The sequence below is a fragment of the Triturus cristatus genome, chromosome 4_1, assembly GCF_964204655.1.
Source record: "Triturus cristatus chromosome 4_1, aTriCri1.1, whole genome shotgun sequence".
NCBI lineage: Eukaryota > Metazoa > Chordata > Amphibia > Caudata > Salamandridae > Triturus > Triturus cristatus.
Window position 1 is genome coordinate 978824985 of NC_140585.1, and position 27952 is coordinate 978852936.

General features: G+C 45.7%; 1 protein-coding gene across 4 annotated transcripts in view; it reads left to right on the top strand.

Annotated features, from left to right (window-relative positions):
* ANKS1B (ankyrin repeat and sterile alpha motif domain containing 1B) overlaps positions 1–27952 on the top strand; it is a 511172-nt gene that overhangs the window by 199225 nt on the left and 283995 nt on the right. For all 4 annotated transcript variants that reach the window (XM_085653883.1, XM_085653885.1, XM_085653884.1 and 1 more), the window contains one exon: positions 832–978. In XM_085653883.1, the coding sequence (XP_085510009.1) occupies positions 832–978 (147 nt within the window). The remainder of the gene's footprint in view (positions 1–831; positions 979–27952) is intronic.

The following is a 27952-nucleotide window of genomic DNA, read 5'->3' on the forward strand; positions in this document are numbered from 1 at the left end:
GGATAAGAACTGTGACAAACTGAGAACATGTCAGTACTAAAACCCAGAGTGCTAGTGTCCGGGAAGGACCGTGTCCTGAAATGATGCTGGAGTTTTAATGCAACCAATAACAAGCCCATTGACTATAAGGCCACAGCAACTTCAACGCTTGTAAATTAGTGTTGTTTTGATAGTTGAAATACATGGGTGGGGTGACATGTAGGCCATAGGCTAGCTGCTTCTTGATGTTGCATGGATTATCCAGCAGTAAAGTAGGGAATTGCGAATTGTTTCCACTATGTGAAGGCCCTTCGGCCACTCCATCACTCCACCGAGCCAGGAGACGCAGATGAGACTGGTTGATGAGCACTCTCAATTGTCCAGAAGGCGATATATAGTCAGTCCACATGAGAAGCGAGGTAAAAAGGGCAACCAGTGTATGAGATTAATTCAAGCATTTCACCCATCACTTTGTTTTAATCGGAATTTATTGCAGGGGCACCTCAACTGGCAATCGGGCATCCACCTATTAAGTAAAGCCAACATCTTGAAGCAGCCATGGCATTGCCTGCAGTGCGGATTGCGGGCACTCATTAAAAAAATATAGAATCCATTGAAAAATGGCGAGAAACCACTATGCTTATCCAGCCCGTTGGTTAAAATAACCTTTCTGGGAGGAGTGTCGTACACTCCTACCCATTCCACCCTCACTGGAATGTCGCTATTCCTGCTGTGCCAGTAAAACCTCCTTCTAAACTGTATGCTGTGTTTGTTTTTCTTGGCTGCGTGCAATGTATTACATTAAAAGCGAAAACATATTTTTTAGCTAATTCTTTCAATTCTTTCTTTTAGAGTAAATATGATTTTCAGACAGGAGACTGGTCAGAGCCGTCCGTAAACTTGCGATCTCCAAATGAAGCCGCGGGGTCGTCCCCGGTGCAGTATTGGCAGCATCACCCAGAGAAGCTCATTTTCCAATCGTGCGACTATCGAGCATATGTAAGTCTGCAGCGCCGATCCGCTTTAATACTTTTTTCGCCATTACCACATCTTGCTTGTATGTCAGCATTTTTATTTGATTTTAATATCATGCATTAACTTTCGGTGTAAGGAGCGGTTAGGCCATATCAATTAATCTGTATTTCTTTTATTAAAAAAGCATGTCAGAATATTTGAAAACTAGATAACTGCTTCTTCGGAGGAATAGATTTTTGCCAGTTTAATCTTGTGAAGCAGTGTTTGCTGACTGAGCAGCAGCGTCCGTCTGTGGGCCTCGTTTTCACATACAGACTCAATATTCCTTTGCATGATGGAGCTTGGCCTGTGCAGGGCCGGCTTTAGGTCAGTGCAACTGGTGCAGCCGCACCAGAACCTGACCTGGTAAAAGGGGAGGGGAGGGGGCACTGACCTCAGGGGGTGCGCTGTGTTCAGCATAACCTTGTGCATCCAGCTTTCAGGCAGCAATACAAATGTCAAGATAACTCTTGTAAATAACGTTCCTGTTAGAGAGAGAGAGATTAGAGTTTTGTCTCGGAGGGTTAATATGCCTGCTGCAAAGAACAGATATGTATTCCATGTGGACTGCTGACTGGATTAGTAAATCCAGCCTTTACCTGTGCTTTAAAACAAATTAAAAGTATGTGAGAGAGGAGATATGGAGAAATGAGGGGCACTTTGGCTGGCTGGTAATGAAGGAATCTGAGGAGGAGGTTGGCGCTGGGGGTGGGGGGTGCCCCAAAAACGATTGTTTCACCGGGATCCACCAGAGCTAAAGCCGGCCCTCGGCTTGTGTTAGCTGGTAAGAATAGCCTGGAATCCTGTTTAACTGCAAGACTAGGGTGACCAACTGGCATGGGTGCAAATTCAGGGTGATCAGTGTAAATATTCTGGACAAAGTGTCAAAATTCAGGTCACAAATACAGGCCAGAAGGTCAAAATTCAGGACAAAAATTTGGGACAAAACATACGTTTTACAGACATATCAGAGGAGGTCGCACAATAATATCTAACTGGCACATGCATCAACGTAGGCTTTTGCGAATCCTTAATTGCGATTATTAAGGAATCGCAATTAAGGAATTGCAAAAGCCTATGCATGTAGGAATCGCTATAAAAATAGCGAATCCTACACATTCCTTAATTGCGAGTCACAAATTGCGAGTCACAATTAAGCAATGCCGCCCCATTCATTCCTATGGGCCTCCAGGCCAATAGGAATGAATTGGAGATTGCATGAGCAATTTGCGAGTACCAGTAGGTACTCGCAAATAGCTCATGCAATTTCAAGAGTGCAAGGGTGTCAAAATGACACCCTTTTGCACCCCTGAAATTAATCTATGCACATATGTTGCACACACACATGCCTTAAGGGCATGTGTGTGCGCAACATGAAACATGAAACTTTGAAAAATGCACAAAAGTGCATTTTTTAAAGTTTTTGCAAATTACCATGAAGTTTAACTTCATGGTAATTTGCTCGCCCTATTAGCGAAATCGCTAATGTTTTTACTTTAATGCATTGCATTTAAGGAATCTCAATTTGGGATTCCTTAAATGCAATCGCAATTTAAGTAATCGCAATTTAGAGATTCCTTAAATTGCGATTTTTGCATTATGGATGATGCATCCCAAATGCAAAAATACCGGTCGCAAAGGGGCAGATTCTGAGAATCTGCCCGTTTGCGACCGGTTTTTCCTTTGATGCATGTGCCTGTAAGTAAGTAGACAACCAAAATAAGTACAAGTCAAAATAAGTTTATATAAGGTTGAGACTTCACAGGTTTTCAGTATGCACGCAGCTTTGCAAAGAGACATCAGGCCCTTTCTGCAATCAAGATTTGTGCTGATGTAACAATAAACATTAAATAGTATTTTTTTATTTGTATGCTGAAATCTGACTTTTAAATGTACAGTGAAAACGCTGTTAGTTATTTTATTTTTATTTTCTCCCGCATGGCGCCAAGTCAAAAGCAGAAGGCCTTGCCCTAGTCTGATGCAGGAGAAGGCACACCACATGCAGTCACTACAATAGGGCACATTGTCATTCTGTATAAGTGCTAATCAGCTGCAGTCTCAGAGTGATAATGGGCCACTCCACAGTCTGCGCGAGGTCCGGGAGGGGTCGCTGCAGGCAGCCTCTTCAGTTTAAAAGATAAGTGCGAGAGGCCCTGAGTGAAAACTTTTAAACTCATGGGGCCTCTCGCAGGATAACAGCATACCTTCCTGAAATTTCCCAATTTGATTTTAGTATGCTGTCTGTAAGGCGTGCGTAATTTGGGGACCCCAAATTACGAACGCCTTGCTGACATCATAATAAAATAACGGACGGTCCGTGAAATTTACGGACGGTTAGTCACTCTATGCAAGACACAGTGTAGCTGTGGGGGCGAGTCCCTCCAGTAGTGTGGTTTCACAGAGTTGATTGTGCTTGCAGCCTCTCGAACCCTCCCCTCCCCCTCTTCCTCATCTGCCAAAACAAGGTTTCATAATAATCACTACGATGACACAGTTTGAGTCGGAGAAATAAACCACAAACTGTTCATTGGCTGGTAATTTTGCCTAGCTGATTGAAGATTACATGAGTTACTAGGATGCACTCAGCGCTGTTACCGGACAGGCAGAGGAAGCGTTTTAATGACCTGCGCAGGTGCTGCACCTTGCCACTCATGTTGGAGTCAACAAGGCAATCCCTTGAAAAGTAAGATGTTCAAGGAGCCAAGATGGCGACCGGGACGGCAGCGTAGGCTCCCGGCTCCGTGAACCTCCGCACCCCGCACAGATATCCTGCACGAGATCCTTAGCCTGCGCCATCTACCCGTGTTGGTGAATGCGAGCGGCAACCGGCCGTGTGACCCCGAAGTTTCTGGCAGCGGTACCGCCGGAGAAATGTCCGTCTGAAGTTTGCGGCCTGTGCAGCCCCGGAGCCGGGACCTCGAGTGAACGCCGTGGCCGGGCGGCAGTGCAACAACAACGGCCTTTGGTGACTGGGTGTGGTCGGACTGCCGGAGTGGTGCGAATGTCGGACTGCGCTTCGCCGTGGTCGCTCCTACCACTAAGCGTAGCTGAACGAGTGCGTGCCCGTGGTGGCAACTCCAAGACTCTCCGGTGATTGCTTCAGCCTTCGCCGGTGAGCTGCCCGGACGCCGCCCGTAACTTGTCCCGATTCTTGCGGGCTGCTCCCGGATTTTCGCGGGCGCTGGTCCGTGGTGGGGACGACCGTGGCCCGTGACCACACACCGGACACATTGTTTGCCTGCCCTCGGAACCCAGTTACCAGTGCCATGGAACCCGAGGCGCTTGTGTCTGAGCCCCGGCCCCGATCTGGGATGGACCTACCCAGCGGCCATTTTGGTATGCCTGAGTCCACCATCCTGTACACCGGGTTGCAGCAGGATTGGGAGGGTGCGACTCTGAGGAGCGTAGCGGAGCGAGCGCCGGGAGCTGTACTGGGGTACGGTGACCTTCTCGAGGCTCTCGGTGCCCTTCACTCCACCCTGATTCACGGAGCCTGGGTGTTGGGGAGCAAGCTCGATGGAGTGACATCAGCGTTGGAACAGTTGCCGCCTGCCTATCCCCAGGTACACTGGGACTTCTCACGCCGCGCACGGGGGGACAGTGTCGTGGCCGCCCCTGTGAATAGTGCACGCCTGGACTCTCCGGACAGTATATTAACGCGCGATCAGCTGGCTGTGGATTTGGTCTGTCCCGGAGGTTTCGGACCTGAGTGGGGGGTGGTGGCCTTGTCCCGTGCGCGGTCTCCGACGACCCAGGCAACGTCCAAGCAACGGTCGCCCGCCCTGGCTGATTCCGCCTTCCTGGGCCTGGTGTGCAGTGTAAATTCTGGCTCGGCATCGGGAAAGACGATCCTCCCTAGAGCTGACTGTGTCGATCTTCAGAGCCCTCTACCCTACCTGTGTGTGTCGCTTCCTGAGTTTTATTGGACACTTCTCTTCCTGGTAACATTGGACATGGCACTGGGACGAGGGGTATGCATGGGTGGGTTTGCAAAGAGTGGCCAAGGATGATGCTGACCCTTCCGAGGTGGTCACCTATTAGGCGGGCGGGCTCGGGAGTTGTGTGCTCTCACGGCATAACTGTTAGTGTACCAAGTGCGTAATGCTCCTTACTCCTCTTTGACAGGGTCGATTTTGTGTTCTTTATTGTGTGCTTTATGGGAAACCGTGTGGTGCGGGAGGGAGAAGCCGGGGGCGTGTTTTGCAGGCCCTCCTCCAGTTTATTAATACTCTCTCTACCCCCCCGTCTGGTGGGGGCTCTTTTCCCACTTCTTTTCTCTGTTTCTTCTATATTTCGGGTCTGGTTCCGGGGCGACAGGCACACTGCTGGGGGGGGGGGCCGTACTCATCTGCAGAGGTGCAGGGTGGGGGGTTTGGGGGGGGGGGATTCTCTAGTCTTTCATCTCCTTTTTCGATGGCCTCCTTTTCTTCTCTTATTTTTCTTTGTCTTTTTCTGGGATCAGCATGGTAGTACTCCTTTGTTGTTAATCACTGCTGTTTCCGGAGTGCCATAATTTCCGTGGAGTTTCCTGGGTCTTGGGGCAGGGGGTTGCAGGCGCAAATGGCCGTGTCATTCCTCTACATCCTGAACTTCCTGTTTCAGCGCCATTGCTTAGATAGACTGCTGTGTATTGTTTACGTTCATCGTTCTGCCCGCCATTTTTCGCTGCTGGGAAACTGTTTGGCACCTGATCCTTCCATCCTTTTCTATTATAAAATGTAAACCTTTATTATCCTGGTCTCCTACTTGGGCTGTTCAGAGACTGAGAGAATGCTAGCGTCGAGATTCTGCTCCCCGAGGTACTGACTGTGATAGACCTGCCTTCTGTTCTTCTGATTGTTTAGCGGCCGGCCCCGGGGGTTGTAGGCCCATATGTGTAATTGATTGAAATGTCAATAAAGGTTTTCAAAAAAAAAAAAAAAAGAAAAGTAAGATGTTTGTGTTTGGTTGTGCATGCTGTAGCGTTAAACAAAAAAAACTGGTTTACAGTCAACACGCAGTTCCTGCCTATCCTACATACAGGTGGCACTGAAATGACAGTGCACTCAGTTCTCAGTTTTTAGGTCTCGTCTGAGACAGCGCTTTAGCGCTGCTCTGGCGAGACTTATAGTAAGCGAGTTTTGGAAGTGCAAACAGTGCTTTTCAGGCCTCCAAATACAGTGCATGTGCCCTGGGCGCGCGCACCATTTGGCAGCCTGAAAAGCACTGCCTGATCACTTGCTTTGATGTCCTCAGTGAGCCGCGGGGCCACTGAGGACATCAAAGTGCACACCATTTGCCACCCCCTTGTTTTTTCCTTTGATCCCTATCTTTCCCTTCCTCAATCTCACCCTCTCCCTGCCTTTTACAACTGCGGCCCGCACCACTGCGCCCGCCCCCACTCCCCCCTCCCACTCCCCCCTCGTCAGCTTCAGTGCGCTCTTGTTCTGTGCCACTCGTTTTTCCTCGTTTTTTGTGCCTTTCTGCCCTCTGTTCCACTCGTTTTCCCTCTTTTTGTGCCTTTCTGTCCTCTGTTACACTCGTTTTCCCTCTTTTTTTGTTCCTTTCTGCCCTCTGCTCCTCTCGTTTTTGTGCCCTTCTGCCCTCTGTTCCACTCGTTTTTGTGCCCTTCTGCCCTCTGTTCCACTCGTTTTTGTGCCCTTCTGCCCTCTGTTCCACTCGTTTTTTGTGTGCCTTTCTGCCCTCTGCTCCTCTCTTGTGCCCTTCTGCGCCACTCTTTTTTTGTGCCTTTCTGCCCTCTGTGCCACTCGTTTTCCACTCTTTTTTTGTGCCTTTCTGTCCTCTGTTCCACTCGTGTCCCTCTTTTTTTTTTGTGCCTTTCTGCCCTCTGTTCCACTCATTTTTTTGTGCCGTCTGTGCCACTCGTTTTTCGTGCCTTTCTGCCCTCTGTTCCTTTCGTTTTTCTGTACCGGCTTGTGTGGAAACGCATATAATTGGGTGAGTATCTGTGCTTTTATCTGTGTATGCTTATTTTGCTTGCATACCACTTGGTGAATATCTGAGAGTGTGGGTGTGTGTGCCTTTTTGAGCTAACCAGGGACATTTCCACCTTAAAGATCAGGGAAAATATTTTAATCAAGAAATATTTCCATGGTTTGTCAAATGTCCTGGGCATACGCTGGTATTCAGTGAATATAAAAATGTGTGTGCATTGCAATGTTTGTGCAATTATATGCATTTAACAACAAATACATAGACAAAAAGAATGCTCTACAAATAGCAGAACTGTTGCTGCGTAATTGTGCACCGTTTCACACCAAGAACATATCAAATTAACTGTTTGTCTCCAAGCCACGCCCTTAGCTTCGCCCCTTCTGTTACATTTAGTTAGTGCCTGCATTTATTTTTTTTTCCATTTAAAGCACTGATGCTTCCAAGTACATAATTCTCCATTAGTCTGTACACGTTTGCCTAGATCTCTGAATAATAATAGGTTCAATAACTCGAAAGAGAAAAATATACAAGAACAGTATTTCTTACGAAACGTCCCTAAACCTATAAAAATTAGCAGAAAAGAAGTTGGTCATTTGAAGAAGCAGCGAGTGCTTTCCTAAGAAGAGCTCTTCAGGAACCAGCCAGCGCCACGTTGACTGCAAGGTGACATGTTTACGTAGGACCACGTTCCCAGAACAGATGGCTGGCTTGTCTTTACCCACGCAGAGGAAAGGAAATTAGGGCTGCACACAGAACAAGCATTTGCAATGCAATAGGTCTCGCATTTGCAAAAGTTTAAGCTATTGGCATTGTTCATGACAATGCCTTTTTTAATCTATTTTATAAAACAAACACATAATGGCATTTATTTATCATTTACAAAGCCAATAGCTAGTGTTGCATTATTATTAGCAATGCCAGCTGCTCACACTTTTATAATGCGAGACCTATTGCATTGCAAATGCTTGTTTTAGTTCTATTTATCGACCGCATTTGTCGTATGGAAGACCTCATGTCATCCGGTCTTCCTTGTAGCACAACACGATTTTCAGACAGTCGGCGCTAGGTTGATCCAGTTCAGACCAAGTTTCTGGTGTTTTTGAGGTGCTGTCGTTGGTTTGATGGGTGGTGCATTAAGCCCAAAGCATCTCGTGGTTGTTTCCCTTGTCTATTTTCACTTAAGGTTTTTCAGATGAGGTAATAGTTATTTTGTTAGACTAGAACCAATCTCTGCTCTTTGTTGTATTTGCTTTGTTCTTAAAACTGCATTTTAATTGCAGATTTTTGGCGTTTTTATTTGTGAAGTGCTTTATGTTTAGATGACATACCTAGTTATGAAGATACAGTGCTATTCACTATTCGCCCTTGGACGTTCATTTGTTTTTTCCTTTGCGAACAAAAAAAAGCTGAAAATCCCACTAACTGTATTAAGTCATCAAAGAAAAGTTATGCGCCCATATAGGCTTTCATAAATATGCATCGAAAATATTGCCTTTATCAAGAGTATCCACTATGCAATATCTTTTTGTATAAGCCCTTTAAGTACACTGCTTGGATGGCAAACATCAAATTACTTTTCTTAATGCTGTGCTTTTCATCGTACAGATTTACTCTAAGGCAGTCGGTTTAGGAAAGTGGCCTACTCACAGTTTTCCTATTATAGCCCATAGGGTTGCTTCATTTTTACATTTTTATGCTAGGACATCCGTGGACAAGGTGCAGAGTGCTCCACCTATTACCAAACATTTCCCCTTACAAAAAGCCAGGCCTATTGACTTTGCAAAGGGTTGTTTACTTTAGAATGAAGCAAAGTGATAGCAGGTGCCTCAATTTTACCAAAGTCTCTAATAATGTACAAAAATAAACAGTGCAATATGCTAAAATGTAATATGTATGACTTTGATAAGAGGCTGCCTCTTGAGTGGTGAAACCTCATGTGGGTCCTGATGCCCCTCCCCTACATCTGGAACGTTTGTAAATAGCATATTGCTCATTGTGGATCTGCATATGTAGTTTATGGACGCGGCCCTTTTGTGTGCAATAGTTATATAAGCTGGTATTACATCAGGCCCAGAGAATAGTCACACTGGATAGGATCTTGGTGTGAATCGTGAAGACCGAGAAGATGGTTAATGATCTAAATGATGAAGCTCCATCTCGCCTCTTGTGGCCTCAGTGATTTTTTTACTATATGGTCATCAAGTGATAGCCTACAGCCAAGTCTTTTTCCTCTTGTCATATTATAAACCTCTCTTCATCCGTTGTAAGAACGTTTATACAGACAAATAATGTAACTTATCAACTTATTTGTGCGCTCATTTGCGTGAATCCATAAATGTACTTTAACAGGACTATAAACAAAAAAATGTGTAGTTTTGACAGTGGGGGTGGGAAGACAGGGAGCATAGCTGCCGTTTCCCCGAGAAAAGGCCCCAGAAAGCAGTTGTTTGAAACTTTCGCATCTGAAAGCAAATAATAGTTTAGAAAAAGCACAGTCAGCATTGATATTGTAGATTTTCTAATGTTTTGCTAAAGAGTTGTCTTGAACTTTAAAGTGAAATGCTAAAAGTACTGAAATAAAAATTCAGTTCAAACTTGGATCTGTTTTTCCATTACAAGCAAAAAGGGCTTCATGCGCGCAGAATGTCATTGTTTTGCCTCTGTAATCTTTTTAGATAGCCCCTATATATCAGCTTTTCTTTTCCTAGAATACTGTTTGAAGGGATCAGCTAAGATGCAATTTGAGTGTAGTCTTAGAACTTACCAAATTGTATTCTTTAACCTTTCAGGTGGGCATTATTATGCACAAAAAACGTTCTTTTTGACAGGTTCTGTGAAATAGCGACCTCAAAGGTGCCACTCTTGGTTACTGTTCCCAGGTATAAGAATGAGATTTTCATTTTATCTCGGGTGTAAATGAAATGAAGTTAGGGCCGAAATAAATGTAGCCATTTCCAAAACTTCAAGGAACCATTGTTTGGTACACTCTCATAAGAAACAATCTTTGTCCAACAGCCTTTTGGCAATTTTATTTTGTTGTGTCATGGTTTTTGGGAAACTTTATTGTTCGGGGAGCTGACAGGTGTTTGTCAATCTAAAAAAAACATTGACTTAAGGCAAAAATGTTTTGTGGTCTGAAAAAAACACACATTACTATAGTATTCCCTGGCACTGAAGGACACTACTTTGTGTGTGGATGTCCTCATTACAAAAGGGCTGCATGGCATAGCTGACAGTGAAGTCAGTCAATGGCTGAAGTGGGCTGACTAGTTGCCCCTTGATGCATGCTTGAGTGGGTTGGAGAAAATGTGAATAATACAACCACAGACAAATGGATGAAGTGGGGCTGAAAACCCCTATATGTAACAATATCATACACATAGTTTTAGTAAAATCATACGGTCCTGGCTAACACAGAGCTAAAAAAAGCCAATTGTTCTGCTATTGTCTGCCAGCGTGTTGCCTTTGAGAAAGAAGGAAAGCAAGAAGGCAGGAAAGAAAGGGTGAAAGGGGAATAAAAGAAGGGAATGAAAGAAAAAGGAATCAAGAAAAGATGGAAAAGAAGAAGGAAAGGATGGAAAGAAAGAAAGAAAGAAGGAAGAAAGGAAAAAGAAATGAAGCATGTAAAAAGCATGGAAGAAAACAAGAACGAAGGAACGAAAACAAGAAAGGAGGAAGGGAAGAGAAAGGAAAGAAAGAAAGAAGCAAACAAAAACAAGGAAAGAAAACAGGATGGAAAAAATAAAGGGAAATAACAAGTTAAGGAACGGAAGATTGGAAAGAAAGAAGAAAAGCAAAAAATGAAGAAGGAAAGAAGAGGATAGCAGAAAAGGAAACAAAGCAAGAAGGAAAGCAGGGAAGGAGGAAATAAAATGAGAATGATAGCAAGAAAGAGAAGAATGAAGGAAAGCAAGAATGAGGGAAGGAAGGTAAAAATTAAAGAAAGAAAAAAGAAGGGAAAGAAAGTGGGGCAGAATGAAAGAAGGATAGATGGAAAGAAATGAAAATGAAGGAAAGGATGAAAGAAAGAAAAAATGAAAGCAGGAAAGCAAGAAAGACAGAAAGAAAAAAATCACATAAATGAAAGACAGCAGGAATGAAAGCAAGGAGTCAGGAAGGAAACATGGGCAGAAAGAAGGATGGAAAGAAAGATTGAGAGAAAGAAGGAAAGAAAGCAGCAAAAAAAGAAAAAAGTTAAGCAAACAGGAAAAGCAAGAAAGAATGATGAAGGAAAGGCAAGAAAGGATTGAAAGATGGAAGGAAGGAAGGAAGGAAAGAAAAGAGGAAAGAAAGTAGGAAGGTCGGATGAAAAAGGGAAGGAAAACAAGAAAGGATGGAAAGAAAAAGGTAGAATAGATGGAAAGAAAAAGATAGGAAAGATGGAAAGCATGAAAAGTAAGACTGAAAGAATGAAATGTAAGGAAATATACAGCAAAGAAGGAAAGAAAGAAGGACTAAAAGAAAGGAAAGATAGATGGAAAATGAAACGGAAAGAAACAAAAGAAGACAAAAGAGCCAGCTGTCGACGGGAATGGCCGCTCGGTAGCCGAGCTCCGGCGGGCCACACCCAATAAATCCGCATACTACTGTCTGCCCCGGCCTAATTGCCGCCCCGAGAGCATACACTGTCTCCGAGGCCACTACTGGAGGTGCGGTGCTAATTTGAGTCCTATCGGGCGCCATCGATGTGAGACGCTCCGGACGCCGGACTCCCCGAGTATAACTGGCCAGACAGGAAGTGCGTCCGGTTGGCTGTGAAGGGCAACGCGATGCCGTGGTTGCGGCCTGGCCTAAGCGGGGACGCGCTTGCCGCCTAAATCGCCCCTGCACCTGGAGCTCTGCTGTGCATGACTGCCTGTCTGCGGGGACATTGTTGCCGGGTCAACAATCTTCACATGCAATCGTGTCTGCCTCACCTTTGCTGCGCACCGCCATTCGGCGCTTCCCTGTCTCCGGTGCGCCTGCGGCGCCTGCGGATCTCAACGGCCACCATCAGTCACTTCCACTGTGGACAGTAATTTCACCGACGGCGCTGGCTCAAACGACGCTCTTCTGCACTGGAGACGCCCACACAGTCACCGCCGTGAGCCCCGAGCTTCCCCGGGCCGGCACGCCACGCGTCCTGCAGAGTGCATTGTGGGCCTGTGGGCGGAGGCCCAATTCTTGCACCGGAGTCTGGTGAGTCGCGCTGCTTGACTGACTGGGCAGTGCGTCTCTGATCTTGCCTGAGGGGCCTGCATCCGGTCCATTGCTGAGCGCCCTGTTGCAGGAAGGAAGGTACTGTTTTATCTATGCTGAGGCCTGTGGCGGATTAACTTGTCCTTAGCCCAGTGGGAGCCACACGTCACCAGAGCCTCCACTTCTCAGCCTTGTTGGTTTCATTGGACCTGTACCACTGTGGGGGTCGGTTGGGCACCCTGTTGTACTATACGACCGGGGATGGGAGCCAGGACCGACAGGCCGCGTGGGGGTTACCATGGCAGGTGGCGGTGAGTGACTCCTGCATCCTGCCCTCTCACGATCCGCCACCCGAGGAGGCGCTGTGGCGATGGGCCGGAGTGGGCGCAATACGGCACAGACCAAGTTGGACAAATTTGCGTGGCAGAGGAGCCAAGACGACAAGCAGGGCAGCACGGTGGCCCCGGACAGTGCTCCAGAACCCACCAACAAGGACCTATTGGCGGCAATAACTACCGTGCGGACCTCTCTGGAGCACAAAATTGACACGGTTGTGACGGAGGGGGCTCTCATACGAGAAGACATGCGTAAAATGGCCGATCGTGTCGCAACCATTGAGACCACCACGATGGAGCTGGTCACAGACACTGCCCTCTTCAAGAAGCAAGTCGCTGAGCTGCGTTCATCTCATGAGGCCGTTGCGATGGAGCTCGACGACTATGAAGGTAGGACGCGCCGTAATAACATCAGAATTTTGGGTGTTCCGGAGCGAGTGGAGGGGCCAACTGCTGATCTTTATGTAGAGGAACTCATCCTGCAGCGTCTACAGCCGAGGGGTCTCTCCAAATGTTTCTCGATCGAGCAAGCGCATTGGGTACCTGGAGGTAAGCCCAAACCGGGTGCCCCCCCGTCCACTCCTTGCCCGAGTGTTCAACTATCGTGACCGAGACTTGATCCTTCAAACAGCGAGGGTGGCACCCCCACTGACAGTTAAAAACAGCAAGATTTAATTTTTCCTGGACTTCACCCTGAGGGTGCAAAAACAACGTCGGAGCTTCTTGGAAGTGAAACGAGCTCTCAGGGACCAGGAAATCAAATACGTCATGACATTCCCCGCAAAGCTTAGAATCGAATCCGATCTTAAGCTGTGGTTTTTCACCCGTCCTGAAGATGCCTGGGACTGACTCGAAGGCTGGCGCACGTTGGGCCGGAAACCCCACAAGTCGACGTCGATTGCTGGGGAACTTCACGAGTGGCGACAACAACCTCGATCTCCTCCTCTCTCTGAGGCAAGCTCTCCTGGCCCCACGGGGTGACTATGCTAGACTGAACTTACTTGATTATTATCTGTTGTTTTTTGGGCTTGCTGAGTTAGGATATGGATGTCATTGACTTTGTGGGTTAGGTTTTCGTTCTATCTCCAGGGGTTGCCGAAGGTACTTTTGGAGCCTGAGTGATTGATTCTGCGCTCGCATTGACTTTGATGTATACACTGTAGCGCCTTATGTGTTTTGGAAATTGAAGAAGTGTACTTTTGGATCCTGCGTGTCTTACTTTACGTTTGCATGGACTTTGATGCACAGGTTTTCCGGCCTCCTGTCCTTTGATTAGTTTAATGAGGCTGCATGGTATTTTTTGCTTGGGGTGTTGGGGCCGGTGCGGACGCTTGTTTCATTGTTTCCTGTTTTAGGGAGTGGGGCTGTACACGTCCCCGAAGTTGTTGTGGGTGGGCGACAGGCGCTCTGCATGTTTTGTGTGGCGGGTGGTTTCATGCCCGTCTTGCAGGGAGGCAGGGTGGGGGGGGGGGGCGGTTTGGGGGGATGGGGGGATTGTTGTTTTTGGTTTTGTTATGTTTGGTATCAGTTTTCTTCACTGTCCATCTCTCCATTCTTACATTTGTCTCTGTTGCTATTGACATATGTGACACTGGCCTAAGCCGTGTCAAATATGCTTGATTATCCGGAATCCCATTGAACCAACGTGATGGCATGAGGTCTGACACTCAACGTGTCCACTTGGAATGTTAACGGTCTGGGGGACAAAATAGAGAGGCGTGGTGTTGCAATACATCAAGCGTAACGAGCTTGACTTAGTGCTCATGCAGGAGACTCACCTGGTTGGCTCCTGTGGTGCCCTGGACAGGAAAGGGTACAAAATGGTGGTCCATTCCGGCTTCTCCTCGGGATCCAGGGGAGTGGGGGTGTTGCTTCGGAGGGGATGTCCTTATATCCTTCATAACACCTGGACTGATCCCCTTGGTAGATACGCCGCAGTCTCGGCTCCTGGGAGGGGCGTGTTGTTAATGTTGTTTCTGTATATGCCCCCCCTGGATTACAGCGCACGACGCTGCGTGACCTGGGAACCCTGCTTTTGGACCTGCCACTCGAGGTGTTGGTGTTGGGAAGGGACTTCAATCTTACGATGGAGGGCTCTCTGGATCGTCTCGCTCCCCGGGGAGACCCACCGAGAGGTTCTTACTTGTTTGAGTTTGCGAATGCCCTTGGGGTTGTGGTTGTCTGGTGGTGGTTCCATCCGTCATTTACATGCTTTACGTTTCAATCGGGGGTGCATGGCAGCCAATCGAGAATTGATTATATATTTACTCAGGCTCAGTACGTTCACCTTTTTACGAAGACCAGTTGCCTGGCCCGGGGGATTTCCAATCACTCTCCCCTCCTGGCGACCTTCAATTCTCGGTGCGGGGGGTCATCCCAACACCACTTCCGTACACCCGTGGGCTCTAAAAAGTCAGATCTTTAAAGATGCTCTCCACAAAAACACTGAATATTATTTCGCTGAAAACACTGGCTCTGTTGACTCTGCAGTGACATTATGGGGGGCCTTTGGGGCAGTCATAAAGCGCAGGGCTTGATCACTAATGGTGGGACATAGGGCGGAGCATTCCAAGAGAGTGCTGGAGCTGGAGGCGGATGTCTCGGCTCTGGAGGAGTCAGTAGCTCGGGATCCCGACCAGGCCACATGCCATAGCCTGGCGATTAAGAGACAGGGCTATCGGCAGCTTCTCTTTGATGAAGCCGCGACCCCTCTCTGGCCTTCCGACACCGGATATACGAGCAGGGCGAACAAACTGGTAAACTTCTGGCGTGGCTTGAACGACGGGAGCAGTCTGCCAGGTGGGTCCGTGCTATAGAGAATTCTGAAGGCACTCTCTGTACTGACCGTCAACAAATCGCTGACACATTTGCTAGTTATTATGCGGAGGTCTACACTAGCTCTCCTATGTCCCAGGCCTCCCTGTCAACTGACCTCCTGGTTACAATTGGCGTCCCCACTATTTCCGCACAGGACAGGGAGCTTCTGGAGGCAAACATTACAGTGATGGAGGTCCAAAAGGCTATACGAGATGTTCGTTCCGGGAAGCCTATGGGCCCCAACGGGCTTCCTATCGAATTATTCAAACCCATGTCAACTCTGTTGGCTCCCACCTGTTAAATCTCTACACTGAATGTTTCGAATCAGGGGTCCTCCCCGCAGAGATCCGAACCGCAGCCATTTTGGTTATTCGCAAACCTGTCGAAGTGTGCAAATCGTATCGCCCCATATCCCTTCTGGCGGTCGAGACTATGATTCTGGCCAAACTCCTCGCGAATCGACGACTCCACCATATTACTGATCTGGTCCACCCGAATCAATCAGGGTTTATGCCGGGGAGAAATACGGCTCGTAACTTGCGTCGGGTCCATGGGGTCCTTGGCAGGATCCATACCCTAGAGGTGGACGCGATGCTGTTATCCTTGGATGCCTCCATGGCATTTGACACCATTGAGTGGGACTTTATTTTTGCCGTTCTTAATCGTCTGGGGTTCGGGCCTAAGTTGATACACTGGATCCGGCTATTGTATACTTGCCCGACTGCTCATGTTGTGGTTAATAATCATCGTTCCGCCACCTTTGAGCTTCACCGGGGTAAGAGGCAGGGCTGCCCCCTGTCGCCGTTACTCTTCGCTCTTGTTTTAGAACCATTGGCGGTGTGGATCCGTGGTGATCCCAAGATACGGGGGCTTAAGTGGACGGCGAGTCATGAGGATCGTATCTCGCTTTATGCAGATGACATCCTCCTATACTTTGCTTCCCCTGCACGATCGCTGCTGCGGGTCCTTCATATTTTCCATATTTTTGGTGCCCACTCTGGATATCAGATTAACTGGTCCAAGTCCCAGATGTATGTGCTATGGGGTCCCCCCCCCGGCGAGTCCGCAGGGTTATGCGACACTGGTAGCTCCCCGGGGCTTTCTGGACTTGGTCATCTTCATCACTCCGGACGACGAACTCTTTTTCAGCGAAAACCTACTTGGCCGTCATCCGCCTTTAAATCCGATGCTGCACATTGGCGCTCTCTTCCCCTGACTCTCCTCGGGCACGCGTCCCTGTTTAAAATGCTAGCACTCCTGCAATTTCTTTATGCCCTGCAAAATACCCCCATTCCGATCCCAGATTCTTACTTTTCTCAATTCGACAGCGTATTGCGGGACTTGCTGTGGGAGGGTCGTACGCCGCGTATAGCAATGAATAAACTCGCCATGGGTTGGTATGACGGCGGCATCGGACTACTGGATCTCAGACTATATTACCAAGCATCCCAGTTGATCGCTGTCAATAGATGGGCGTTCGAACCCCACGACGAGCTGAATTTCCGCACAGACCACTGGCTCATGCGGCGCGGCGGGTACAATAGGGTGCTTTATACCGATCCCCGCAAACTCAACTTAACGGCGTGTACGGTTGAGATTTGGCACAGTGTCACTAAACGGTTGGGATGGCACAAACGACTGATGAAAGCAACCCCTTTATGTGAACCTGATGTTCTGGGTCATTTGAGCTCCTGTCCGGGGTTTGACAAATGGGATCTAATCGGTATTTCCATGGTTAAGGACCTTTGGGTTAAAGGGAAGCTGGCCTCATTTTCAGAGCTCCAGGCTAAATACCAATTGGCTCCGTCCGAGGCCTTTAGATATTTGCAGATTACCCATGCTGTGTCCTCGGCCCTGCCAAGGGAGGGCCCCCTACCCGTTTCCCCTAGAAGACCGGCTATTGTTGGACCCCATGGATCGAAAAGCCGTCTCACTCACATATAGAAAGCTGGTCAACAACCACGCTGACCCGGTGTTGAAACTGAGGGGGGGTGGGTGGGTGAGGGATTTGGGAGTGTTGGAGGACGACATGTGGCGGGACTCCTTGGCCTCACCTCGGGAAGTCGTCATCCGCATGCGGCTCCTCCAGTTTAAGATCCTCCACCAGGCCTATTTTGATGCCAAATTGTTGTTCAAATTAGGCAGGTGCCCTACCCCCCTTTGTCTCCGCCATTGTAACCAAGAGGGCACTTTCATTCATATTTTATTGGATTGCCCACGCATCCAGGATTACTGGGGGAAAATTGCTCGCCAACTTGAGAGGGCGGGGGGCAAATCCCTCGGGCTATCTCCCCAGTTGTGCTTACTCAATATTTGGGAGGCAACGGACCTCACCCAAGCTGAACAATCATGGGCCTCTATGGGCTTTATTATAGCGAAACAAAATATTGCACAGAAATGGGGGGTGGAGGCGGTCCCGCTCCTGGTTGACTGGGCAAAGGATATGGACATCGCCATGGTCGCTGAAAAGTCAGTATTTAAGGGACAGGGTTGCCCCAAGAAATGGGATCAGAAATGGGGTAACTGGAACAGATACAGAGGTGAAATTTGCATCTCCCCGGCAGTGGCATTGCAGAGAGAAAGGCGAACCCTGATGGCCCAGCTGACGGCGGAAGTGCTGGCTTCCCCCCCATAGTTGTGATGTTCTTGCTCTATGTGGCCGAAACCACCTGCTGCAACATGTTAATATTTTCTAGATAGCGATGTCTCTCATTGCTCCCTGCAAATTGTATGACCCGTATTGCTATGTATGCATCCCTGCGTTATTAAGGGGTAAATGTCACTATGATGATGTATGTATTGGAGAGGGGATTTCTTTTTGTGAAAGCGTTTTATACATGTACCAGTACCCTGTTGTTGTTTTTATAAAATAAAAACAGTTAAAAAAAAAAAAGAAAGAATGAATGAAAGGAAGGAGGAATCAAAGAAAGAACCAAAGAAGGACGAAAGAAAGAAATGTTAAATTCTTACACATGCTGCACATTAAACACGATAAATGCAGATTTTTCTTCCTGGACAAAGTTTATTAAAGAACTGTTGGTAAAATTGAGTCCCGAATAAACGTGTTCTGAAGAATTGTCTACTTAGGAATTTTCATGTTAAATACTGACGCTTTCGGTTTGTGCGCTAAATGCATAGTGAAAAAAGAATAACTTAATACAGAACAGATTCAAATGGAAGCAATCGGTTATGTTATGGAATACCAGCAGTCAGATAAACAAAGGAGTCTTCATAAGGAATTTACTACAACATTTACAGGAGACAGGAACTGATGAAAAGTGGAATGTGGCCTGTGCTCACATCTGGTCGAAACGTCCTGCTTTCACCCCAGTCTCTAAACACGAAAGTAATTATGAGCTGAAAATAAAAGCACTGGCGCTGAAGGGAACTACATTGTGTGTGCTTGTGCTCATTGTGAAAGAGAACAATGCAGTCACTCAAAGTGAAGTTAACCAGTGGCTGAAGTAGGCTGACTCATTTCCCCATGCTGTATGCTGTAGTGGATAGAAGCAAAATATGAATGACACAACATACCAATGGATGAAGAGAGGTGGCTGAAAGCCTCTTTAAGTAAGTGTATATATACATATAATTTTAGTTCAATCAAAAAGTCTTAGCTTATGCCAGACCTCAAAAAGGATAATCTGCAAATAGCATCCTTCATACAATTTTCAATCTTATAATAAATTTCATAGACGATAGTCATCTTTCTGCCTCTCAACCTAACAAGCTATGGATGGGTTGGGAAATGAAGGATCCATTCATTCTCTCTGACAGATGGCAGAGCTGTGGAGCTGTTCAACAGGCGCACAGCACCCTAAAACCACAAGCTATTTGTTCCTTGGCTGTTTGAAAAGGTTAGAGGGTTATACTAAATCTCTAAATCCACAAAAATAGGGCTTTTAGTGTTTGGATTCTCGTGCAGTAGATAATAAACTGTTAATGGTGTCTACGGCAATATACCAGGTGAAACTCCAATATCTCGTCCTAAAGCTACACCGAAATTACAAGGTGAAATTTGGCCATTCAAGACGAAAGTTTATTCATCTGCTCTGGGGTAGACCTGCTTACAGGTGCCTACATCGTTTTCTGAACAGTTTCGGTTGGTAGGTTTGACTTCTCTGTCTCATGGCCTTCAAAGTGTGGAGTATGGCTTTCAAACAAAAGCTGTGTTCCTCCGATATCAGTTTGAGGGTTTTAGAGTAAAGAGATATGGCAATTTGATGGAGGCAGCTAAAGAGCTGGACATATTTCAATTTATGAATGCATATTTAAACAGCAAACAGACAACCGGAGACTAGGAAAACTGTGAGTCCCAGAGCACCTAATTCTGTTGCTTTGTAGTATGTGGTGTAGTACTCCAGAAGTACTACTCACATACCCTAAAATGCTCTTCAGCAACCTACGGCAGGAGATCTCTATCTCCTTCTCTATTATAATTCTCATGCAGAGACCTCAGCTACGTACGTAGAGTTCTCTGCAAATTACATATACATTTTAGCAGTAAATGTGGGGGAGTAACCGGAAAATTGGCAATAAATACTAAATGGGGTGGATTTAGGGAGGGGCATGAGGAAGGGTAAAGAGTGTTTTAGGGAGGGACATGCAATTATAAATACACCCCCAAAAAAGTAAGCCCATTTCTGGTCATAAACTCCAATTTGAAATTTACTATAACCAAAAGAGTAGTAAATGTACTCCAGCCCTGCCTTGGAGTAAGTCCAGCACCACACATGGCCACTCACAGCCACTGCAACACACTCCCATAGAAACAGTGGAGCTGTGGACTTAAAATAACACCTTCTAGGAAGTAATGTTAAATACAATCATTTCAAGTGTAAAATTACTTATGTATTAGTGTCAACAGTTATATTGAATTAAAAATAATTTTTAAGTAAAAAAATCATATTTCGTTTTTGGATAAAAATAATTAAGAAAAATATTTACAATTTTAACAATAAATTATAATTAATTAAACAAATACTTCCTACTAAAAATTAGCTGAATAATTAAATACAAAAATGTTAGTGAGGGTGGGATTATTTTATAATATTTCAAATAATATTTTAAAATTAAATGAATATATTTTATTTAATTATTACACATTTAATTTGAGTTTATGTACTGTAACATTTTAGGTTTTTTGTTGAACATTAACAATAATTATTGTAATTTCATATACATTTTTATTTAGCAATAAAATATTTGTAGTATTTTCTTTAATAGTTAAAAACTTTATTAATTTCCCAATACTCTACTATAGGGAGAGATTCCCCCCGCCCCGTATCCCCCTAAAGTGTCAGAGACCTCCGGCTACATGTGAAAAGTTATGATTAGTATCTCTACACTTATAAACCCTGGTGTACGAGGTTTCACGAGTGGGCAGGGACATGTATTTCTGCACCTAGGAGTTCATTTACACTTGTAAATGGAGAATAGCAAAACGTAGTGAAGTTTCTCCTAGGTGTAGTTCTAAATTTACTAGTGAGTGAATCTACTGATGTAAATTTACCTTTATGAATAGTCTAATGTAGAGAAAAGCTACTTAGAATATTTGTCTAGGAAGGACTGCTGTACCAGGACATTGAAGTTTAGTGATTAGGAATTGTATCCAAATTCAGTGGGAAACAGAATGAGGCAAATCATAAGGAAGGCTCTCTGCCTTTTTAAGTTTGAGGTATTAATATTTGATACAGTATGTGAAATGGATGAAGTTGGGCCTAATGAAATTCTCAAGTTGGTGATAACAAGCAATGAGGAAGTTATCACCACTGTTGAGTTTAGGGAACAGTTAGTCTGCATCAGAGCTTTCCATACTTTTCATGTTGGTGACAGACGTTTTAGGACAGGAACTATCAACAATGTCTCAACCGGTTTCAATGAAATGCAAAGCGCACCCAAAAGGACTTGGTGCTCGTTGTGCTCGTGACATATAAAAAGTGACGGAGCAAGTGACAAGTAAGAGGACAGCGAAATGCGCAAGGTGACAAGATAAATAAAAATATGTACAAAGATATATGGTTCAGCAAGAGTTGTTATTTACATTGATTGGTCATAGTTTAGACATTTATATGAACCATAGTTGAGTGTGCGCCGCAAATTGCGCTGATAAATTGGTTGACGGCGTTTCGATCCTATTTATTCAGGATCATCTTCAGGACCAGGTTGCCAGTTAGGGGTGCTGTAAGCTGGAGGGAGCATGTGTCAAGGGGCAGTCAGGCTTGCCCGATGACAGGAAAGTTCCAGCATGGGTGCACGGAACCACGGGAGAGGCGCAGCGAGGAGAAGCGTCTGCGTGTGGCAAGGAATCGAATTTCCTAGAGGTTCCCAGAGATCAACCAATTAGACACTTGATTAGATGTACAACAGGGTCGGAGCCCTGATCCACTGTGTGTGTAAAGGCAGTCCGCAATGGAATTCCGTGATGCAGTTAATGGAGTCATAGGTGAAAAAACTCCTTTCTAGACTCCGGCTTGCACCGTATACGAACGTGGCGGCCCGGCCGAGATCCTTGCGCGTATCCTGTCCCTGGATTGACTCCACCTTCTAAATTGCTGATAGCAACTCCGTAATTTTCCCTGAACACTACGTCAGAGTCTGTGTGCACTCTGATACCCAAGTACCTTACCGCGTCTGTAGACCACTGCAAAGGATAGTCTGGTTCGATTCAGGGTTTGGTCGGCCTGAGTGGAAATAGAATAGACTTCAGCCAGTTGACTCGTAGGCCAGACAGTGCACCGAAATGGACCACTTCGCGCAGGATCGGGGAAAGGTTGGATTCCGGGTTCCTCGCATATAGGAGAGTGTCATCTGCATAGGTGGAGACTATGAGCTGATAGCTCTGGAACCTAATACCCTTGTGCCAGTGGTATTCTCTAAGCACTCATGCAAGAGGTTCTGCCACCAGCGCATACAAAATGGGAGACAGGGGGCAGCCCTGGCACGTGCCCCTTGAAATGCGGATAGTTTCCGTCACTAGGTTACTTATTTTTATTCTGGCAGTGGGAGCGTTATAGAGGACACCTGGTAGTTGGAGGAAGACCTGTCCTAAGCCCATCCTGGTTAGAACTTGCTTCATGAAGGGCTATTCGACGGAGACAAAAGCCTTCTCCATGTCGAGGAAGACTGCTACTGCCGGTGTCTCCAGTCGGGTGTGTTGGAGGGTGCCAAAAACTGTACGCAAGTTGTAAGTCAAGTTCTCCAGTATTGGGGTGTCTTTCATAAATTCACATGCTTGAATATTCCCCGTCGTCGGAGTGGGAGTCCCACGGTAAATAATATAGCAATATATACAGCCATAATATATATATATATATATATATATATATACATATACATAAGTAATCATATAAAAACAGAGATATAAGTAAGTGATAACATCAAGAATGTCCCTATATGAAATCTCCATAGAGATACATGGAAAGAGAAAAAAGACATTCGCAGTCTATCTCTGTCATTATGTTAGTCCAAACTACGGCCAATCAGGCGCCAGCTCCTCTCTAGAACCTTCTCCTCAGAGCTCCTCACCTCAGATTTTCTACTGCACAGAGGTCATTAAAAATCCAAATCTCTTCCACATGTACAGCGACTACTTCGTCCTTTGCTGCTGTTCCTTTATTACCATTACCACCGAGTACTTGACAAGATATGTCAGGTGAGGTTATATCGGTGGAGGATTCCCGCCTTCCTTCACCATTGTTTTACCACTGACTCAGATCAAGATTCAGAAGAAGGTTTAGCTGAATCGGTTGGGACGGCACACAGTCCCTTAGATTTAGTAATAAGATGCCAGGAAGATAATAGTGATGATGAGGAACAATTTTATCAGGAAGAAATTCCTATGGAAGACAAACTGCGACGCTACCATTGTCACTGATAACTAATCTGCAACTCATGTTGGACGACTATAATCAGCGTTTTTTTTCCCTTTATCACCACAAGTGTCTGTGGTTCCGCTTATTCCAGTGGTGCCAACAACTATATCGGAACCGGTACCGGCTCCAATACTTTCTGTGGTAATACCTACAGTACCGCTGAGACATTCTTCAACTCGGACAGTACCTCTTCATGATACTGAAGAAGAAGAAGACATTCCTCAGGACAGGGAGGATGGTGAGATTCTTGATGATGGTGGCGATGCTGATGATGATGACGATGATGATGGTATGCGGAGTGGGATAACTATCTTGCCCAAACACCATCTCCCTCTCCGGTGCTACCTGGTGACTCACCACCTGTTGATATGCAAGTTCCACCAGTTAAGGGATAGGACAGCACAAAGGTTCAAATTAACGAAGGATTATTTCCTGTACGATTTCAAAGATCAGCCTGTTAAACAAACACATACAATCCCTATAATCGAATTTATTTGGGAGGAAGACAAAAAGATTAAGAAGGCCTAAAATAGTCTTCCGGCACGGGTGCCAAGATTGGAGAAAAAGTACAAATCATCATTAGGAGCACCAGCGTGCCTCACTGGTCAAGTGAAGCCAGATTCTGTAGTCACACAGGCAGCGCAACGCCGGGCTAGAAACCCTGCATCTACGATCACTGCACCACCTGATCGTGGTGGATGTCGTTTGGATGCCATAGGGTGAAAATTCTCTTCGATGGCTTCCACCAGGGTGAGAGCGGCTAATGCTTTAGCCATCCTGGGTCGTTAGGACTGTCAAGTATGGGTGGATATGTCAACACTAGTTGAGCAACTGCCGGAACCGTCAAAGACCATGGCATATGACGAAGAGGCTTTACTCGAAGATCATGTGGATGAAGCTCTCCAATCGATAAAGAAAGATAAAGACACTGCTCGCTCTCTGGGCACATTGCAATTTCGGAAACAGCCCTTTCGGGGTGCACGCGGACGCGGCACCTCCTCTAATTTTCGAAGAGGAAACAATCAATATCGACCTTATAACCAGGGTTCAAACCGATATTCCTCTAACCAACAGCAAACTTCTCGACAGCAGTCTTCCAAGCCTTACAGAGGAAAATCCTCTTACAAGGGTTCCACTCCTAAGAGACATGACTTGTATCAGTCCCAGAAAATTGGAGGTCGAATCTATCGGTACTATTTTCAATGGTCCTCCATACAAGGAACCGTTGGGTTTTGGAAATTATAGAAAGAGGTCACACTTTGGAGTTCATCGAATTCCCTCCACCCACATCACCTACCGGACTACCACCGGCTCATATCAAAGAACTGTTACAACAAGTTCAACTTCTATAACACAAGGGGGCCATAGGAGTAGTACCAAGATCTCAAAAGAGGGAAAGGATTTATTCCCGATTCTTCCTTATCACCAAAAGGAAGGGGGAATGGAAGCCCATTCTAGATCTGAGGGCTCTCAGCAGGTATCTAAAGAAACAATTTTTTTCATAGGCGAACGCTTGTAGGGATCTTGCGATTATTTTCACAAGGAGATTTCATGGAAACAATCGACCTCCAAGATGCATATTTGCATATCTCCATACTACGACAACATCGGAAATTTCTTCGTTTTCGAGTGGGTCGAGAGGATTTTCCAGTTCAAAGTATTACCATTCGGACTACGCTCGGCCCCTCGAGTGTTTACAAGGGTGCTAGCCCCTGTGGTAGCGTCCTACGTTTCCAGGGTGTTCAGATCTTTCTATATCTGGACGACTATCTCCTAAAATCACAATCGAAAGTTCAACTTCTACAACACACACATCTTTGCCAGGAGGTGTTTTCGCGCCTTAGGGCTCTCCATAAATACCACAAAGTCCCATCTACAGCCTTCTCATCGCACGGATTTTCTGGGAGCAACTTTAGACACAGTGTCAGCAAGGGCACTTCTCTCCCAAGACCGTCTTCAAAAATTTCTCCGACTGGTAACCCTTATCAGATCAAAAAGATCAGTTTCTGTAAGAATATTGAAGTCATTTCTGAAAATGGCGTCATCATGCATTGCATTGATCCCTCATTACAGATTACAGACACGCCCCATCCAAGGAGAACTGGATGTCCAATAACGCCAGGTTACAGGTTCTTTAAACGATGTTGTAAACGTCACAGATCGGATGAGGTTGGTGCTAAAGTGGTGGACACAACCGTTAAATCTAACGGAAGGCATTTCTTTTCTGACAATGGTACCAGACATGACAATAACAGACGCCTCTCTGGAAGGATGGGGTGCTCATTTGGAGGATTTATCAATAAAAGGAAAATGGTCAATATGTTAAAAAACCTGGCACGTCAACAGGTTGGAACTCATGGCTATATATTTCTGGCTCTCAAAGCTTTTCATCCTTTAATCCAAGGAGAATCAGTCCTGATACAGACAGACAATACAACCTGCATGCACTATATAAACAAGCAGGGCGGAACAAAATCTCCGAAACTGTCTCGACTATCTCAGTCGATTTGGGATTGGTCTGTCAACCATCGCATCACGATTGCAACAGTTCATCGACCGGGGGTATCCAATATCCTGGCGGATTCCCTGAGCAGGTAGTCCTCATCGACCCACGAATGGGAGTTGCATCAACCAACTCTAGAGAGGATATTTCAACGATGGGGTCGCCCACAGCTGGATCTCTTTGCCACACTAGAGAACCGGAAATGCCGAGATTACGCAAGCTGGCATCCCCACAAAGGATCTCTGGGCAATGCCTTTTTTGATGAACTGGTACAATCTGTTTGACTACGTTTGTCCTTCCCCCAATCCCACTCATACCTCGAGTTTCTGTGGAAGATGCGGAGGCAACCTTGCCATCTCTTCTATAGCCCCCCGTTGGCCTCGGCAGGCATGGTTCTCAGAACTACTCCTACTGTCTCAATGCGAACCAATCCTTCTCACCCTGGTGCAGATCTCTCACGATGGACAAGAGAAAAAAAAGAAGAAAAAAAAAATTGTCATCCGAATCCCTCCTCACTGAGCTTATCAGCTTGGAACCTGAGCACTGTGAATTTGCCCATTTAGACATTCCACAGGACTGTAGAGACATTTTGGCTCAGGCGAGGGCTCCTTCTACGGTGAAAACGTACAAATTAAAGTGGAAAAGGTTCTCCACTGGTGTGCATCTAATGGGGTGCACCCGTTTCACTCCACACCAGAACAATTGTTACCGTTTTTTTTTTTTTTCTTGCATTTAGCTAACTCCGGATTCTCTCATGCAACCTTTAGGGGTTTTTTCTGGCAGAAATTTCCCGTTTCCGTCAGGATGGTTCAACTTCCCTTTGTTCTTCAAGGTTTATCCATCAATTCTTCTAGGGGTTATTTTGCAAATTTCCTCCTGTTAGACGCCCTCCTCCATTGTGGCATCTGAACATCGTATTGGCTCAACTAATGAGACCACCGTACAAACCGATTCACAAGGTCGAGTTGAAGTATCTAACATGGAAGGTGGCTCTTCTTCGGGCGCTAACGTCTTCACGTCGCGTCCGTGACATTCATGCATTTACAATAAATCCACCTTTTTCCTACAGTTCAAACCAGATTCTGTAGTATTGCGTACAAATCCAACTTTCTTGCCGAAGGTGCCTTCAGACTTTCATATTAATGAACCAGTGATTTTAAGAACTTTCTTTGCTAATCCGCAAACTCCTGCGGAGCAGAGATTACATTCCCTGGATGTGAAACGATGTTTAACATCATACATCAGCAGAACGGCTGCTTTACGAAAGACTGATCAACTATTCATAGCTTTTGGACGCTTTCACAAGGGTCGTCCAGTGACGAAACCAACTATTGCACGTTGAGTTTCAGCTGCCATCAAAAGGCAAACAAGCCATTGCAGTCACCAGTGAGGGCTCACTCCACCAGAGCAATGTCTTCCTCAACTGCTTTATTTGCTGGAGTGCCTTTGCATCAGATCTGCAGAGCAGCTACGTGGTCGAGCAGACACACGTTTACAAGACACTATTGCTTGACAACTTTAAACGATGAGTATGCTGCAGTTGGGCAGGCAGTGCTTCGCAATCTTTTTAAATAAGATGAGCCTCTTCCCTCCTCCATATTGTTTCCATTTATAATTGACATAATGATGCATTTATACTGTTACAGTTATTCAGTACTGTCATATGCATAAGAAGATTGATTGTCATTACAATTTCGAAGCTGTGTGATCATGGAAACAATGATGATTGTTACTGCTAGCTATTCTATATTCAAGCATGTGAATCTATGAAAGACACCCCAATACTGGAGAAGAACAAGTGTTACTTACCTGTAAACAGGTGGTTCTCCAGTATTGGTGTCTTTCATAGATTCACATGCGACCCTCCCTCCTCCCTTCAGAGGCTCTCTTCTCCTCATACACTCTAAAAGTCACTTTGGTGCTACGAAAATCTGAGGTGAGGAGCTCTGAGGAGAAGGTTCTAGAGAGGAGCTGGCGCCTGATTGGCCGTAGTTTGGACTAACATAATGACAGAGATAGACTGCGAATGTCTTTTTTCTCTTTCCATGTATCTCTATGGAGATTTCATATAGGGACATTCTTGATGTTATCACTTACTTATATCTCTGTTTTTATATGATTACTTATGTATATGTATATATATATATATATATTATGGCTGTATATATTGCTATATTATTTACCGTGGGACTCCCACTCCGACGACGGGGAATATTCAAGCATGTGAATCTATGAAAGACACCAATACTGGAGAACCACCTGTTTACAGGTAAGTAACACTTGTTCTTACTGCCAGGCACAAACCCCACCTGTTCCGG